This window comes from Topomyia yanbarensis, chromosome 3 (genome assembly GCF_030247195.1).
Source record: "Topomyia yanbarensis strain Yona2022 chromosome 3, ASM3024719v1, whole genome shotgun sequence".
In the NCBI taxonomy this organism is placed as follows: Eukaryota; Metazoa; Arthropoda; class Insecta; order Diptera; family Culicidae; genus Topomyia; species Topomyia yanbarensis.
This window is the reverse complement of record NC_080672.1, coordinates 353,900,043-353,918,916: the sequence shown is the minus strand read 5'-3', so window position 1 is coordinate 353,918,916 and position 18,874 is coordinate 353,900,043. Positions and strand designations below refer to the sequence as shown.

General features: G+C 39.4%; 2 protein-coding genes across 3 annotated transcripts; both read right to left on the bottom strand.

Annotated features, from left to right (window-relative positions):
- Positions 1 to 7,468: 7,468 nt before the first annotated feature.
- On the bottom strand, positions 7,469 to 11,507 carry LOC131691590 (probable ATP-dependent RNA helicase DDX20). The gene is made up of 3 exons (XM_058978112.1): positions 11,191 to 11,507; positions 9,338 to 11,136; positions 7,469 to 9,165 (listed from the first exon to the last, which is right to left on the bottom strand). Exons 1-3 carry the CDS (start codon positions 11,369 to 11,371, stop codon positions 7,624 to 7,626), a joined length of 3,522 nt encoding a protein of 1,173 aa, XP_058834095.1. The 5' UTR covers positions 11,372 to 11,507; the 3' UTR covers positions 7,469 to 7,623.
- A 2,846-nt stretch (positions 11,508 to 14,353) lies between these two features.
- Positions 14,354 to 18,823, bottom strand: LOC131691594 (zinc finger protein ZFP2-like). 2 transcript variants are annotated; one of them, XM_058978121.1, is made up of 6 exons: positions 18,681 to 18,823; positions 15,944 to 16,293; positions 15,736 to 15,889; positions 15,560 to 15,679; positions 15,194 to 15,488; positions 14,354 to 15,135 (listed from the first exon to the last, which is right to left on the bottom strand). In XM_058978121.1, the coding sequence occupies exons 2-6, from the start codon at positions 16,283 to 16,285 to the stop codon at positions 14,430 to 14,432; spliced, it is 1,617 nt and encodes a 538-aa protein (XP_058834104.1). In that variant the 5' UTR covers positions 16,286 to 16,293; positions 18,681 to 18,823; the 3' UTR covers positions 14,354 to 14,429. The 2 variants fall into 2 exon arrangements, with proteins under 2 accessions (XP_058834104.1, XP_058834105.1); XM_058978122.1 differs by having other exon boundaries at positions 15,944 to 16,311; positions 18,681 to 18,792.
- Positions 18,824 to 18,874: the final 51 nt, after the last annotated feature.

Here is an 18,874-nt window from a genome sequence, read left to right as displayed (position 1 = left end):
CGGACGGCCTGTCAAGTAGTCGGTTTGGTTTTCGAAAGGGTAAGTCCACGGTGGACGCTATCAGCTCAGTGGTAAAGACCGCCGAGATAGCAATCCAACGGAAAAGGCAAGGTATTCGATGCTGTGCGTTAGTGACACTTGATGTGAAGAACGCATTCAACAGCGCAAGCTGGGATGCCATCGCGCTCTCGTTACTGGTTTCCGGTTGAGTCATTTTGTGTTCTTCTCAAAATGTATCAGGACTATAAAAGGCCAGCCGAACTAAGATCCATCGCGTTTTCTACGTTATACATAAGTTGGTCGACACTGTTTGTACATTGTGCATCCGTCTTTTGAATATAGCTAGTTAAGCTCAAATTTTTATTGTGTTCGTCAATTCGTCATTTCAAAGTCCAATAAACCGCAATTGTTGTTAATTATACGCGCGAGTTTTACTCCGCTGCGAACGAACAGTTTTTCGCCCACAAGAACATTCGACACCTACAACAGACGCATGAATGTGCGTAAACAACGAGTTTGTTTCGACGAAAACCTTATAGAAACTCCCACAGCGAAGGATCAATTCACCTACCAGCGTAATTGAAAATCAACCGTTTTACCAAACTACGTTGAAGTGGAGGGGGCTCGCCTATATGTTCGTTGGTTTATACCGCAGGTCATTAATTGCTCTAATCACCTACTGTAGCAATAAGCTGCGGTTCGGTAAGTGAGGTGCGAGCTATGCGGATGATGTCTGAAAGAAGGCTGCTGAAAAGTGTATTTACTGTGGGGGAATCCGCATACACTTTTGAAATGCTCAACGTGCAAACTGCGTATGGATAAATTGAAGCGATCCGCCAAAGATCGCTCCAGACGCTCCTATGCAAAAATGCTTAAAAGAGCTGCCTCACTTTCCCCTAAAACCCGTATGTACTCTTGTCATTTGACAACTCTTGCGAGAGGCATTCCTTGGTTTCGCTTGGAAACTCCAGGAAAAGATCAAAGTGGGACTCTCCCGAGCTTCCTCGTAAGGATCCAAGATTGTCCCAAACGGAAGCACAAAATAAAAACCATACGCGGAAACAAACCCGAAGATAATACATACAGATACAGATACAATCAAGACTTTTCAGCACTTCCCGGGGCACCAAAAATCACAAGTGCTGTTATTTTCCAGTCAGAAACTTAATTCAAAATGGTACTTCTCAAATTTTCTGACATTGTGGACTGGATAATCAATATTATAATCGATCCTCTGAAAAGATTGCTGGTTGCTATTCTACCAACACTGAGAACATTCTTAAAGCAGTTGACTGAACAATGACCCCTTCGATGGCTAACGAAATCACGGATCTGATCACTGTTTTACAGCGGAATTGCAGAAGTATTATCCCCTAAATTGATTCATTAATACATTTGCTAGATTATAATTACTGTGATGCTTTCTCTTTATGCGAAACATGGCTTACTTCTAACCTTAACCTCAACTTCCACAATTTTAACATTATTCGTCTGGATCGAGAAGACCTCTGCATTGCTAATATTTACATTCCTTCAAGGGTCATGATGGGGTACCGAAGTCTATCCAGCGTGATTGAACTTCTTCTCTCACAACTGCTGCTTCTTAGAGGCTTCATCTCCCGCGATATAGGATGGGCTGCCTGTACGACGATAATCGCTCTTCGACAATTCGACGGTTAGATTGCAATTGGAAGGCATCTGATCCTCACGTTAGTGACCATCTGCCGATCGTTATTGCAATCACTATTGGTTCAACATCATCGGAATCAATTAATGTCTCGTATGATCTCACACGGAACATTGACCGGAGAAGCTATTCGAAACTTTTGACTCGATAAAGGTACTGATTCCGAAGGAAGAGTACATGTTTCTGTCCGACTTGAATTCGATAACGTGATTCAATTTCAGACGAAACGAGTACCAAGCGCGAACACCCAAAAACGTTCTCCCTATCCGTGGTGCGACGAGCAGTGATGGCATTTCACCCTAGTGATGCACTGGCGCGTAAGTGTGATGCCTACACAGAGGATACAATGATCACACACCACAGAAAAAAGCAGAACGCTCTTTCTTTCGGAGCTGTAAAGACCGATTTCAAGTGTGCGCTGGTGTTGAGGTAGTTGGGTGCGAGATAACCGTGCTCTCTTGCTCTTTAAATTCTCTGTGGCGCGCTCAGATAAAGTCACCACCGCGCGCGCCCCAGAGTCGCTGTGGTGTATTCACTGGCGTGGTTTCACTGGCGTGTATTCACTGGCGTGTGATCTTTGGTTTGTTTTCGTCTTACAAGCGGCATTGCGAGTGAGATTGATTTGATTTGCACAGGTTGTTGCATTGTGTTGTGTGGATGGTGGTGGCTTATTTCAAGTTTATATTATTTTCTACTGAAGATTTCATACAAGTTGCTTAGTAAAGCGAACGAGTTTATAAAGTATTGTTACACTACCTGCAAAACTAAAAGTACTCGGTCCTCGGTGCAAATTGGGAAAACTTTTTACGTATCATCGTATAGAGAGTTTTATAATGACCAGAGGCACCTGATATGCAAACTCGTGTTATAAGTATTAATAGTTTTATTATAACTTAATCCTACAAGTTTAAAACGAAATCTTAGATTTCGTCGACAGGCTTGACATATTCAGTAAAATTAGGTATACGCTTGTGACGATAATTAATTTACATACAACATCACAATTGAGCGTACACCCGTTATTCATTTGTTTATTTGTCTATTATTTTGCGTGGAAATCGTTTAAACAGCAGGCGAAAGCGAATGTTTCAAGAGCATGGGAGCTAGGACCGGGATTCTGCGCGTCAATGAGCGAAATAAATTGGCTCAGTTTCGGGGTCAAGAAAAAAGGCCACTAGTGTTCACGCTTATTTTAAATGAACAATGAATCTTGTGTTCCATAAAAGGATGTTATAAATGGGTCAGCAGCAACAATGTTTATTATACGTATTCTAGATTTTTGCGTCAGTTAGTATTTTAGACCGTAATTATAATGCACGGATTCATTGCACGTAATATCAACAGCAAAACAAAGTATTAGGTATCTGGTAGTATCTGTCGGAATCTCTGTCAATCTCTATGAAATTTTCGTATTTTCAAGTAACAAGTAAGGTGTTTCCTCAAGTTTAAACAAGCGATTTTTATGTGATAAATTATTCCTCATTATAACTTTCTTGAATGAGGTGTTTTATCAAAAAGTTAGTGTTGGGAAAATATCAAAATATCAATGTTCACAACAGAATCTTTTCATCGCCGATTTTCTAATAAAAAGTTCACTGATATAAAATATCACTACGGAAAAAATCGTCAGTGAACTTCAAGAGTGCCGATGTTTGGGAACATTATTCGGTTCAAGCAAATATCGGAAGAAGAAAAGATCGCTTGCGAACTTTTATATCAATGAAAATATAGAAAAAAGTTCGCCTTATGAAAACATCTTGCACGATCTTCGAACAGGGGATTTCCGAGGAATTTCCAAAGATTCCAAAAACCTGTAGATAAACATGATATAAAAAACTACGTTCTATAATATTACGGCGATAGCTCAATAGGATAAAGCGTAAGGCTACTTTAGTGTCAACGAAGCTTTCTTCAGAAGCCATCGTGTAAAAAAAAAAATCATCAATCGACAGAATTAAAATGGGAAAGAATTAAAATGGTGCTTGAATGGTATGTTGTCAAAATATATATATGGAAAAAAGCAAATTCTGGTATGGTGACCGGTTCTTAACAACCCGTTGTTTGTATGACCGAGTATGAAAGTTATATATAGTTGAGCTAATGTATATATAGTTGCATGTCCCATAGGAGTCGTAATTAGCAATGGCTATATTAATGATACATGGTAGTGGTAATGGTACAAGAAGTTTCACATACATAAATTGGTTAATAAACAATCTTAACATTTTTTTTTATCATTTTTGGTATTAAATGCTTTCGTTTAATATATTGACATCGCCCATAGAACTTTTCATCGATTTTTTAGCAGGATTTTCACTCAAATATTCTAGTTCTCTGCACACATACCAAAGATACGTTGAACGACTTCCCATATTTGCAATTAAAATTCTAGGGCAGTTCATAAGACACGTAGAACAACTTTCAACATTCTGCTTTTATTGCACTATATTATTAGTCTAACTAATGCTATCGTTGTAATGCAGTACAAGTGTAGATTTTCAAAAAAAATTATATTAGAATTAGAACGAAATATTTTTTTGTATCGCTTCGTCGCTCGAGAATAGCCAAAAAGCGTAAAATATTTGGCTTTTACTGACCCAAGTATGACTAAAATGCGACTCACACCTTAAGTGCGGAACTATTAAACTATTATGTATTTACTTTGTTAGCATTACTAGAGCATTCGAAATTGATAAATTTAGAGAAGAAAATGGAATATGTTGAGGATAATTAGTATTGTCTGATATAATATTACTAAATATCCATAAAAACTTATTTCATCAGGAATCAAATCCTATATTTCTGTTTATCAGAAAATTTTAATCACCTAATTGGACTAAGAATAAATATCACGGAAGTGTACTCGATTCGAAGTGTATGCATGAATACTTACAGGTGAATTGATTAATATATGTATAGAATACGAAGTTTACGTTAATTTTTGGGATAAACGTAGATCGTATTCCTTTTTCGGATCGAAATGAAAACAAAAGCACATCCTCACGTCACGAAATCAACTATAGGTTCAAGGTTTACACAAGAAGATTTTTATTCGGTGAGGTCATAATCATCCTCTGATACATAAACTTATTATTATAAGTTTTACAAATTATAAAATCACGGTAAACAGATAAACGTTCTTTGGAACAATTTAGTCTGTACTGCAAAGACGGTGGATTTGCCATTTTGAACTTCTTTGCTATACTCGTACCCGAACATGTTAGGTTTTAATTTTAATTCTCTCTCTTATTATTCCATCGCATGGAAATTTGAGAGAAAACCAGCTAATTTATTTAAATGATGGCACAGAAGAAAAATGCCGTCAAAAGATTCCAGAACTAATTATTGAGGGGTTACACCACTATAGAGCACGAAAAATAGGCATATTTCGGGAATTTATCTTGACGCAATAATGAGATGAATCGAGATCTTGTTTAACTTTCCGGCAGTGCACGCTGCTCTGAAAATCTAGCGAACCCGTCTTAAAGCATTAGCGGCTGCTCGTTCAGTGGGCCATAAGCGCGACTTCCAGAGGGTTAATGAGATATATAACATTACTTCATTGCAAAAAAATGATTTATTCGAGTAATTTCGTCACAAGATGGCGGCTGTGCAGCGCTTTCCCGTCGGGGAGTTTTTTTTGGAAGGGGTCTACGGCCGGAACTCTATGTCCCGTAATTTTTGATCCAGAGCCAAAAACCAAAGCTTTTTAAACTTCTTAGAACGACAGCAAGCAGCATACGTAAGATTTTTTCTATGTCTTGATTTTTCACGAAATGGTACATTTTTTAGTCGAAAAACGCTGAAAATGTGTTAAAAATCGACACAAAATTTGCTTATTAAAAAATTATGCAATGAAAAAATTAAATCCCACGTACATCGCTGGAGAAAGTAATCTTGAACATGCTGTAAAAAAATTAGGCTGATCAAAAATCATTTGTTCGAGTTACATTTCCGGCCAGATCAAAAAAAAAATTATTTAGAGAAAAACACGGTTAACGTTTTCAGTATACTCGAGGTATACATAAGAGGCGTTGCGAAAAAAGTTGAATATTTATTTATTGTTTTCGCGATTCATTTTTTGGAATATCATTTTCAGCATCCTAAAGCACCAGTAAGCAAAATTCAACCAATAAAGAAAAATTAAATGTTTTAAAAAATCTACAGTGCTGTAACCTCTTGAAAGCACTGTACCGGTCAAATAGAAGCGCTTCTAATTGGCACGTCATTATTTTTAATAACGCGCTACAGAAAAAAAAGCAACAATGTGAATTCTCGTGAACGTTATCTTGTTTTATGAGGACTTTATCTCGGAAAAGTTGGACATCGGATAAGCCTCTTCTCGCGTGAGTGAGAGAGAATTACAATGCCTGCGTATAATAATAATCGATAACGTGTGTAATACCAGGACATTACTTGTAATGGTTCACTTTACTTTTTGGCGTCGCCAAATTCGCAATCAAAATAAGTTAACTTACCATTGAGTTATTCAGTCGAACAAAAAATAGCGCAGTTCCTAATGTGGATGTACAAATCCCGTCTTACATCTGTTATACGATTAATCTAATACTACAGATCATTATAAAACTTTGTTTATACCAGCCGATACATTGATACGTAAAACGTTTTCCTTGTTTGCCCCTAGGCTTCCCACGGTAGTGTAACAACACTCTATAAACTCGCAAACTTTACCGAGCAACTATGCAATCTTCAGTAGAAAATAATATAAGCTTGAAATAAGCCACCGCCATCCAGACAACACAACGCAACAACCTGTGCAAATTAAATTAATCTCACCCGCAATGCCGCTTGTAAGACGAAAACAAATCAAAGATCACACGCCAGTGAATACACGCCAGTGAATACACCACAGCGACTCTGGGGCGCGCGCGGTGGCGAATTTATCTGAGCGCGCCACAGAGAATTTCAAGAGCTCTTCTCCACACTCTAGATCGTTCCAGTGTTGGGTGTATGAAAATTTACCTCTGCCATCAACGTGCGCTTACACATATCAAATACGGTGGTGTATATGAACGAAAGAGAAGCGCTCTCGTTTTGCTTGCCAGAGTGTGGGGAGTAATCTCAATTTCTCTTTACTGCACAGAGGATAGGGACATCACTGGCGACGAGGGGTGCTCAGACGAATACGCGAAGAAGGCCGCCGCATAAAAAGCCTTCCGGGAGGACGGGTTAGCCACTAGCTATCGACAGTACGCGACGTAAGAAACGCGAATCAAGAGTTTGATGAAAGCCAAGAAACGTAGTTACTGGCGCCGGTTTGTCGATGGGATAACGAGAGAAACGTCGATGAGCACTCTTTGGGGCCCAGCTCAATGTATGCGAAACCGAAACAGTACTAACGAGAATAATGGAATAATTCTGATTTGGCCAAGATTGTCCGGATTCCGCCCAGGCACAGAAGATCTACCGCGCCGTGTCCCCTCACAACACCTTCTCGATGGTGTAGTTGCTCTCTTGTCATGTAACAATAAAGCCCCAGAACCAGACAGAATCAAATTCAACTGGTTGAAGAATCTGCCAAGCTTATTTGGATACCGTATACATCACTTTACACAGTGTCCATTTACGACATATGCTGGGACCTTATTCTGATTCGAAACACCTAGTGACTCGAATAAAATTTCTTTCTAATCACGGTATGTGACGTGCTGTGAGAATAGCGCCCCTGATGTAAGAATTTGGCGTGAACAGAGGAAATAGATACTATTCAGTTAAAGCACCGTCCGACGCAATTCAGCCAAAAATGGAAAAAAATAGCTGTTTTAGTCGTTTCAAACGTTTATTACCGTTAATAAATACGTAAGTTCATTTTAAATAGTTCAAGTAATCAAACAGTAGCCTTCGTGGCAAAAAAAACTAAAACTAGTCAGTAACATCACAAATCAATTTTATGTTCGATGCCGCAGCATGAAGCTCTAGGATGAATTCTGTGCTTGGCAATTGTGACACAGATTGCGCCGGGTGTAAACCGAATAACGCGCGTAGTCACGAATCATTGTCATCTGATTCCAATACTGGGTGGACCAGTTGGCATAGGTGCGATGGTAGAGATTCGTACGATTCTGTGAACGCCTGTTGGATTTATGCTTGCGATTCGCTTGATGTCGCTGCTCGTCGACGGTCGGATTTGCTTCGGTCATCTTCTCCGGGTCCCACTCGCGTTGATCGAAGAAGGACGAATTCGACGACTCGCTGTTGTACTCCGATGAGTACGAACTCGCGTCTTCGACATCTTCGGTCGCAGCAGTAGCATCCGTTCTTGGAGGTGCACTAAGAGGATCCTGCTCGATTTGATCGATCTGTTGGTTTGCTCTGGCTGCTGCTACTCCGTTTGATGGAAGATCTAGAGAAAGATCATCCTGCTGGAAGCGAATCCGTTTCGGTGGTTGATCCTGCGGAACGACGGCTTCTTCTTCGTGTTCAAACACAGAGCCATCGTTGGAACCGCATGTGTTTGAATTGAGATCGAATCCAACGGCAACCCGTTCATCAATTGATGACGGTGGCCGATTCTGTAGACGCGATGGATCCAGAGTAATTCCACAGGGGACAACATCGGGGACGGATCCCTTGCGGGAATTGATATCCCGATCGCTTACAGGATCATCATGGACTTCCAAACTGCAGCCATCGATGGAGAATTGGAATGGACGCTGTTGCTGGTCGGCCTCCATTTCTTTCTGCTCCATAATTTTGGCGAAAAGAGCATCGTTGTTGACCTCTAGCGGAAGACAGTTCTGATCGCGAACCGGGACAGCTGGATCCGAGGTGTGACTCAGCTCGGATGAATTGTCCGAAGTTGATGAGCTAACTTGGTGAGCTGGGGCAGCACCGCGAATCTCCTGTACCCGGGAGTTTGGTGTAGTAAAATTTGAACCGACTTCGACTTGTTTGGTTGTATTCGAGCTAAAGGAACTGTCAGTAAAACAGGATTCCGGTGTGGAACAGCTTACTTCTGACGTGGGCGTTGCTGTTGATGGAATCGGATTTGGAATGGATTCCTCCTCAAAATCTAACTTGCTCATCGCCGCATAAAACAAGTCATCAGCACTTGCTGGTGCTTTTCCGCTTTTATCGTTCTCTGAATCCAATTTGGCCATGGTGGACAATAACAGTCGTTCAGTCGAAAGCTGATTGTTTCCCTCTCCTAAGGGCAAATTTTTAGAACTTTCTTCCGATACATCTTCAGTGGTGAGCAAATTATCCTGTTCTAATTTATTTATCGCATCTAGGAATATTTGGTCGACCTTCGATTGGGTTTGATCAACACTTTTTCGTTCAATCGGACACTGATCAACCTCCAGCTGTAGTTTTTCCATTGCTGCTAAAAACATTTGGTCAACCTTGGAAGACGCTTGGTCACCATCCGAGGCCGAGATAACCTTTTGCAGTTCATCGTCTCCAAACTGTAGCGTTTTGTTAGTATCGCCGTCCTCGGTTGCATTTTCTGCTGGTTCCTGTAAAGAGTTTGGATCCATTCAGTTAATTTGGCTTTGGAATCATTGCAATAAGGCTGAAAGTGTTATAAATAATGTGTAGAAAAGAGAAAAGTAAATAAGATAACGATTTTGAAGAGTAACAATTGATAGTTCGATATTAATGTATGAAAAACAAAAACTTGAAGCTCACCATAATTCCATTTGACTTTACATCCAGGTCTTCAACCAGTAATTCGTTGAAAGATGTGTCATTCTGAGCCGGATCATTTTCAACTTCTTCGTTTTCATCATCAGAAAAATCATCAATGTATGCGCGAAAAAGTACCTCACGGGACTCAGGATTTTTCCAGTAAGCTTCTACTGCGTCAACGACAGACGGCATGTTTGAAACTTCAAGTTGCATTTCAGAAATCTTGGTTTCAGTTTGTGAAAATTTCGCTTCTTCGGTTGTGATGGGTTTTTCAGTCTTATTACCATTAAGTAAGGTATCGTTTTCATTTTTTCCTGCTGCAGCAGCATCAGCTAATCCCCGTGGAATGTCTTCAGCTTCTGCAATCTTTTCGACATTATCCATGCTATGAACATCACTCAGCATGTTTTCGATACCTTCCGTTTTGATCGTATCATCAGTCGCGTTATCTCCCAGCATAATAATTCTCTCCAATCGCTCTTCTGGTTCACTCTCCAGCAGTCCATTGGACGACTTAGATTTTTCGAATAACATCTGCTCAATTGAGTCCGCTTCTAAAATAGATTCCCCAGTTTGTTTCTTTGGTTCTTCCAAACTATCCTCGAGGTTTTCCGACGATTTACGGTCCAGTTCCGTTTTTGAATCTACCTCTTGAATCGTTTCTAGGAGCGATTTGTCAGCACCCTGTTCCCGAATTTCTTGCTCTAATTTTGATGCGCAAAATTTTCCATATTTTTCGCCGTACTGATCAAAGTTCCAGATTTCCTCTACGGCCATTGTTGGAAGCTGATAAACAAACATATCCGAGCCTCCAATATCGTACAATATCTTACGAAATCTCTCGGAGTCCTTCGCCGAGGAAAGCAGCGTGATGGAGATAGCTTGCGTTCCAAACCTTCCCGCTCGTCCAATGCGATGAAGGTAGACCGAATTGTCTTTCGGAACATCGACGTTTATAACGAGATTTACATTTTCTGCATCAATTCCACGGGCCAGAACATCGGTAGCAGTTAAAATGCGGCAGCGAAAGTCTTTCAAGTTCTCCACTGTCTTGAGTCGAACCCGCTGATCCTGGCCACCCCGGATTACATCCACGGCCCAACCTGCTCGGCTCAAATAACTGCGGTAAGTGTCCGCTTTGGTTTGTGTGTTAGTAAACACCAAACACTGATTGTAAGGAACTTTCTTCAAAATTTGATTCAATTCGGCAATCTTTGCCATTACTTCCTTTATGTTATCCTTAGTCTCAGGCATCTCTCGTACAAACTGTCGAATTCCATGTAAAACTGGAACCTCTTTTTTCGGTGTAACACCGATAAATTTCTCATTTAAATACTTGAGTAGCAGCCGATCTCGATTGTGATAGAATGTGGCACTGCAAACCACTGTTTGCCGCTTCTGCGGAAGCGATTTGATAATGTGATCCACATCCGATTGTAAGGTCCCCGTAATGAGCGAATCTGCTTCATCCAGCACCAGTATCTTAATATGGCTGGTGTTCAAAACATTGCTCTTGATCAGATGATAAATCCTACCGGGGGTTCCGATAACTGCCGAACAGCTTTGCAGATTCTTCCGATCCTGACTGACATCCAGTCCGCCAATAAAGCTTTGTGCTCGAAAATTTGGCACCGAATAGGCGATTCGGTTCAATACTTTTTCAATTTGTACTGCAATCTCCCGTGTAGGCACAATCGTCAGCGACTGTGGGAATGTGATGTCCGGGTTGTGAGATTCTGCAATCAGCACAGCAAACACCAGCGTTTTACCGGTTCCGGATTTCGCTTGCACCAATAAATCTGCGAAAAAAATAATCATTAGTTTAAATCGTTTCAAATTGAAATAAACCGTACCTATTCCGAGCTTCCCGAGTGGGATCGCACGTGCCTGAATGGGCGACGGGTGAATGAAGTTGTTCCGGGACAAACCGTGAACAACCGGATCCGACAGAAACATGGAATTAAATTGCAGGCTGCGATCGAATTCAACATCCACCGAACGTTGTCGCTCGTCGTTCACATTATGACCGGCCATTGCGTATGATTTTGAGGCTGGAACGCCACTTTATCAATATAACTTGCAACTTTTTTATGGAGAAAAGAACTTTTTTGTTTCCTTTCGTTACCTCGATACTTTCGTTTCTAGAATGAGAAAGAAAAACGCACGGTAATCGTTTCACCTCGAGTAGTACCGCACTAAAATTTGGACATGTTTTTTTTAACAATAATGGGCAGAGTGGCCAGAATATATTTTAAAACATCGGTTGATTTGCTGAAAGTTGCACACAATATTGTTCTACCGAATCTCAGCTTCTTTCGCAATTTTAATGAGTACTACACGGCTTAGTAATCAGCAAACGAACCTTTTGTCGAAATCTTAGCCAAGTGACGTTTGATTTGCTGAAACTCGAAAAATATATCGCCGAAAATCAGTGAATTATTGTCACTTTGTGGAGATATTAGTTAAAAAAATTTGACTGAAATTATAAAACAATCGAGCGTGCGATGTGTGTACCGCATTTTTGTCTCAGAAATCTTGAAGTTGACAAAGAATTTCAAATCAAGAAAACGATAAAAAAGTGCACGTAGTAATTGGAACCTGCAATAGTTATTACCAAATAAAATAATGCAAACCCTAATAAACATCTTATGATCCAAGACCCTAACGACCTGTTCAGGGTATAATAATTCAAACAATATGTGGAATTGTTGGATTATATAGGTTAAAGTTCGAGTATAATTTTTTTATTAGGGAATACCCTAGAACAGTAAAAATGAGAAATTTTATGTACTTTGATCCTGATCGTCTGTGAATCTGTTTGAATATTGAAAATCGGTAAAACTACGAATAAATTGGTAGTACTGGCCACCCTGACCAAGAGAAACTTTGTCGAATATCAGCGGGCGAAAATATCGAATGTTTTGCGAGGGGAAGAACACTGTGCACGATCATTCAAAATAACTCGAAAACAACCCGAGTAGAAATGCACAACAGTATTACAGCATTTTTTATTGTTACATTACAACGAAAAACAATGTTATTCTGGAAAATTTACAATGGAAATATAATCACATTTGTTGTTTCTACATCCAATTTTATTGTAAACCTGATTTTTACATGGAAAAAGGGGGGTCGTTAAGGGATGTAACAATGAAAAAATTGATTCCCATGCATTCTGAAATCAAAGACATCGATTTACATTGTTTTTCCGTTGTAGATTTTGGAGGCATTAAGGACTGGATCATAAGTACATTGATGTTACAAGAAAAGTTGTTGTTAACAAATAAAACTATTGTAAATTCAACGTTTCTACGATCAATTTTGATATTACTTTCTGTTCGGGTTTTTGAAATTTAGCAGCACTGCTGGTCACTAGTGCTGCTAAATTTCAAAATCAGTTACCTATTTTGGCATTTACCGAAAACAACATTCAGATTCACCGCCTCCCTCATTCATTAACTTTTCAACTGACTGAAATTTCATAGCATAATCGAATACTGGAATGCAGAGAAAATATAAATTTTTGGTTCGTTTCCCTCATCATTCTTTCTCCCGACGCAACGCATTCAGGTTCGGACCAAAGGCGTTGTGTATGCTATAAAGGCTCGCACAGAGTGAAGTCGGTCAGTCATATCGTGCAAAGTAAACAAACATTCTTGTGGAGAACATGCAACAAAAATATGTGTTGAGAAAAATAATGTCATGGCGAAATATTTCAAACGTCTAAACAAGACACTGAATTCAGTTTATTATACTTTTTTGAAACAATATAGAATAAATTACATGGAATAGTATTATGAATAAAGTGCTATAAGCCATGAAACAGTGACTTTCAATTCACTCCAGTTTAATTAATTAAGTCATTAAAAGCTACAGCAAAAACAATGGGTGCCAGGAACAATGAAGATAGCATCATTTTAGGCAGTGTTGCGCATTCCTCTGTACGGAATTCTATAATACCACAGATTCTAGTTCGGACATCTTCGGTTTCAGAAGCAAACTGAATTTTGTTTCTATGCTAGAAGATGCCAACTTCTGCCTTCAAACCGTCCACATAATAACAAATAAATGCTTTGGTTGGAATAGGAGGACAAATAAAAGCTTCCAACCTGTCATCCTCAACGTGTTGAGATAATCTGGGGCTCTGATGGTAGTGCACCGGTGTAGTGGAGTGTACTGGTTTTGCACTTTCTAGCAGAAGTGTCAATGGAACATACCCAGTTTTCTGCACTTCTGCTAGAAAGTGCAAATAAGTGTAAAACCAGCGCACTCCACTACACCGGTGCACATCAATCGAAAAGCTTATTAAAAAACCTGTGTGCAGCGAAAGCAAGAAGTCAAATACCAAACAATATAGTTCCTGGATAATGTTGAGCAATCATCAATAAGCAGAATGTATATGCCGTGTTGGAATTCTGTAGTGCTTTGAAAAGCGTCTGCAAGTTTTCTGCATCGATTGTAATGAAGTTTTGACGCCTCAGTGGCGCCATCATAATGTATACGGCCCCAACCCTAACTAAACATACATTTAAAATGGCCTTTACGGCGACGAAGAATGGGTCAACAAATGTCTGTTAGTCTGTATTTTCAGTTCGAAGAAATAAATGTAAATTTCGAAAATCAGCCGTTCAAAACCAGGGTTTCATCCAGGTGAAGAAATTTACCATAAGAGATTTAAAGGAATGCTATAATGGGAATTATCTAGCATCCACATCATAGCTATCTAGCGATTCTTTGGTTCTTTCAAATATAGATAAAACCTGACGATGGTACCTACAGGTAGAGTACTTGTGGCGCATTTTAAAATATCACAGAAATTAATGCATTTCTTCCTATCAAAGCAGATTTCAGAATGTATTTTGCGTTGTGTGCTCCATATCTGCCATTTTTAACTGCCTTTACCATTAAACGTCCAACAAACGGCATTTTTCGACCGAACTGTTTTTTTTTCGAGAGAATGTAAAGTTAATGCAAAAAATAGATTTTTTTAAATATAAAAAAACTATATTTGCTTCATTTGAAATTTTTTTTCATTTGTATAATCAATTTGACTTAACCTAAAATATTGATCGAGCAATAAATTTTCATAATTTTAGGAAGCGTAGTTAGCTTCCTGCAAAACTGTCGGTCCAATATCTATTAAATCTGGCTGTTCCGTCTTCACTACTAGTTCTGCAGCGTTGATTATTTCGGTGCAGGTCGGTATCAGCGACGATTGCGCAGAAATCGCAAAACTTACTGGCGGCAGCTCGTTTGTTACTTTAACCTTTTTGGGACGTCCCCTTTTCTTGGGTTGTAAAGGGATCAACAAATCCTCATTGTTTGACGGTGCTTCGTCCAATGCATCATCCACTGTATCTGTAGTCGCTGTGACAATTTTTTTAGGGCGTCCCCGTTTCTTAGGTTGCAAGGGAACTGCGAGCTCTGAGTTGCTGGAAGATTTGTCTGTACTGGAAATATCGTCCGGTAATCTACCGTTGATATCTATATTTGGCTTTTTTCTAACTCGTCGCTGTCTCGATACTGGTGTTATGAATTCCTTCAAATGACGCTTCGGATTGCGATGGCACTTGGTGTGATTAGCTAAACTTTGATGGTGAAAAAATGCCTTTTCACAGAAAGAACATTTGTACGCTTTCTCGTTTGGGTGCGTTTCGCGATGAGCTTTCAACTCTGCTGGAACTGTAAAGGTGAGTGGGCAGTGCATGCAAAAGTAACGACCGTCGCGCATATGCATTAACTCAATATGTCGCGTCATGTTGGAGTCTTGAGAAAACGATTTAGCGCAGATTTCGCATCTTATGGGATAGTAGGAATTAGCATTTGTATTGTTACAAAGCAGAAATCATAACTTACCTTGAATGTTCTTCAACCCTATGAGAGCGCATATGTTTACGGAGGCGCGCATGCGTGTGAAATTTTTTAGGGCAAAATTTACAATTAAATCGTCGTTCACCATGCGTTAACCAATGATCTTTCAATCTCGCTCTACAGTCGAAAGAAGCACTACAAAGCGCACAAATGAAGGACCTTTTAGTTACTTCGCTAGGATGTACCGTTTTGACATGAGCACGTTTCTCTTCCAACAGTGAGAAATCTAGTTTGCAAACCGAACACGAGAAACGTTTAATGGTGTGAACGACCATGTGACCTGAAACGATTTAAAACATACATGCAATAACAGGAAAATAATTACTATAATAATACCACAAGAATAATTACTCTGTAAATCTTTTTTCTGAGGGTAGGTTTTATCACAAACATCACATTTGAATGGACGGTCTTTTGTATGAACTTGTTTCTTATGTTTTGCCAAATTTCCACTCTCGGCAAATGATTTTTCTAAAAGGACAAAGCTAATGCATTATTGTTTTCGATATTTAATTACAAGAACGCACCACAAATTTCGCATTTGAATTTCTTTTCCTTGGAATGGGTTCGCAGATGGCGTAATAGTCGCCAATTTTCTATAAATGTTTTACTACATGTTTCACACTCATACAACTGGGAATCGCTATGTTTTTCCATTCTATGTTTGGTGAGCTCCCATGGCTAAAATTCAAGAATTCAATTACAGACGATGTTATATAAAATTGCAGTAGTTACCTTGAAAAAATGTTCCGAACATTTATCGCATGGCAGTGGTTTTCCATGAGTTAGTTCGTGCTGGAAGAAATCCGCACTCTTGCGGTACCGCTTGCCACACAGTTTACATTCGTAGCTTAGTTCTTTCTTTATGGAATCCAGCGTCACAACTGGATTTTTCTTGCCCCGTGGTCGTGGTGCACTGTTTAGCATCGGGTCTGGCATATTCCGCAAAGAGTCCATCAAGGCAGCCCCGAGGTCATCATCATATGGGGCAGGATCAATTGCTTTGTATGCTGAGGCGTACTCCTGATTTAACGGTAGGGGATTGCCAGATGAGTTGTCTGCAATCGCGGTATCCATTACTGCTGCTGTAATGATATTGTAAGCTAAAATTTACTATGAATTAATTTTTTAAGCCGGATGATGAGATCCTACTCGTTCAAAAATGACAAAAACCGTGAGAAGTTCAACATTATAAACTTTCTTTGTACATATTTAGCTGTTTTATGTATTGTATATCAAAATATGTGCGACAATCATAACGGGAAATATATATTTGAAGAGTCTTATGCGACCCGCGGATTAATTACCTTTATTTTTGTCGTGACTAACGACTTAACTTTCAATATAGGATTTCAATCTTCAAAATTTTAAAAAGCAAGCTATGAAACGATGGAAACGCCTATATCTTTTGCTGTACTGCATAGATTTAATCTGGGAAATATTTATGAGGGTTACACTGCCGTTATCCGCTTAGTTGTCCCATGTATATAGGGAATGAACATGGGACAAATATGCATATAACGGCAGTACATGACTGGTGGATGAATCAGTTTGTGTCGTTACCTACTACCGGCAGAGGCAATTATTTTAATTTATGATGGGTAGAAAGTAGCATACACAACAAAAAACAAGGTTTTGAAACAACCGACCGAAGCCAGTTCGTGATTAGTTACCGCTAATTTCAGTCACCGAGCCGCAAATCTTGAACAAGATTTGTGATTTTAGTCGGTTTCTATTAGTCAACCTTGTTGGATGATCGGAGACTACATTTCAACATCGAGAGAAGGTGATTATCAAGATTCAGTTGACTCCGTGGACTGACTGTAATAATTAGTTTGTGCAACTCCGTACTAGTAACGGAGGCCAATTGAAACGAAAATCTCCACCCAGTGAATGTTTTTTTGGAAAGCAAATTAGCCCTTATCAGCGCTATCAAACCATCAACCAAGAATTAGCTTTGAAAACCTTTTCCTTTACCAACTATTATTTTTATATCCAACCGATCGAAATTAGCATAGCACAACCGATTTTTAATAATCTGATTGAAGCTCATTACTGACATGCACCAAGCCGCAAATCTTGAATAGTTTTTGTTTGAAGCTTCACCTCTTTTATGATTGAAGTAAACTGATTCCATTCGATGGGTAGCCTTTTTGGCTTCGAACGTAAACTGAACAGAGTACAAAACCGTCTGCAGTTTCCTGTCGGGCGAATCCATCGTCTGCTGAGAAAGGGCTACCACGCCAGGCGTATCAGTGCCGGAGCATCTGTCTAGTTGGCGGTTGTAGATGACAAGAAACGCAGTGCGTAGAAACAAAAAGACCAGGGGTCACATTATGCAACCAATTCGAATTGACTTTTTCGTACAAGCTTGTATACAAAAAAACCTTTCTTTTCGCAATGCCACCCCAGGATTATCCTCCGTCAGCTACAGCTACGCAATTCGAAATGACGAAGAGCTGAACAAATTGCTCTCCGACGTGACCATTGTCTAGGACGCGTGTTGCCTACACATCAAAACTTGGTTGTCAATTTCAGCAAAATTTTGCTGAATTTTCATCAGCTGAAAATTTCAGCAATGCAAGATGCCGAAAAATCGGCAATTTCAATTGAAACTGATTGACAGATTCGCTTTGCTGAAAATTCTGTAAGTCAAATTGACAGCGCAATTACCGGGTTTACAGCAATCCCGCCCGAAATACTGAGAATCTGGCAATTGCGTTGTCAATTTGACAATTTGAATTACTGAATTTTCAGCAAAACGAATCTGTCAAACAGGTTCAATTAAAATTGCTGATTTTTCGGTATCTGGTATTGCTGAAACATTCAGCTGATGAAAATTCAGAAAAAATTTGCAGGCATTCGGTTAAAAAAATTGGTGTGTAACATCCATAGTATTCTGCTGTTAAAGAAGACAAAAGATTTTTTCTTTGTTGGCAGGTGAAACGATGCCGAAAAATAACCGAACCTGGCCAGACACTCATATTAGCAAGATTGAAAGGAAGCGTGAAAAGTTTGAAGTCAACTAGACAATTACTGAGTAATACCGCTACAAAATCGGTTGATAGAAATATCACATTAATTCACCACTGGTTGCAAGAATAAATTACAAACCGATAAATACCGATTTTTTTATTTAGTTTTACCAATATTGTATGAAACCATTTGACATTGCTGTTATACGACCTGATCAGAAGTTATTCGAGAAATGATTTTTTATTCGGGTATTTGCTACATTCTTATCCCCCAGATAAGCACTGAAGATCGTCTTGCATTTTTCACAACGCGAAAATGGACGTAACGCCATAGCCTTTTTGCTTTCAAACGATGCTACACCGGTGTAGTGTAAAAAAAATATTAAACAAAAGTTTCAAGGAGTGTCACACCGGTGTACTGCAAAGTCAAAAACGAAAATGCCATAACTTTGCGCTATAATTATCTGTTTATTACTACTCCAAAATATGCCACTTACCAGTTTGAAGTCAATTCAAAGCTATTTCCACGGGGCTATTGAAACTTTCACTACGCAAGTCGGTATCAAAACTCCTCATGAAATCAATCTCAATTCTTACGAAACGTCAACAAACGACTTCTGACATCTGTCGCCGAAAAGAGCAGTCGATACTTTCGCCCGTAGCATATTTCGCCGCACCGGTGCGTTTCATT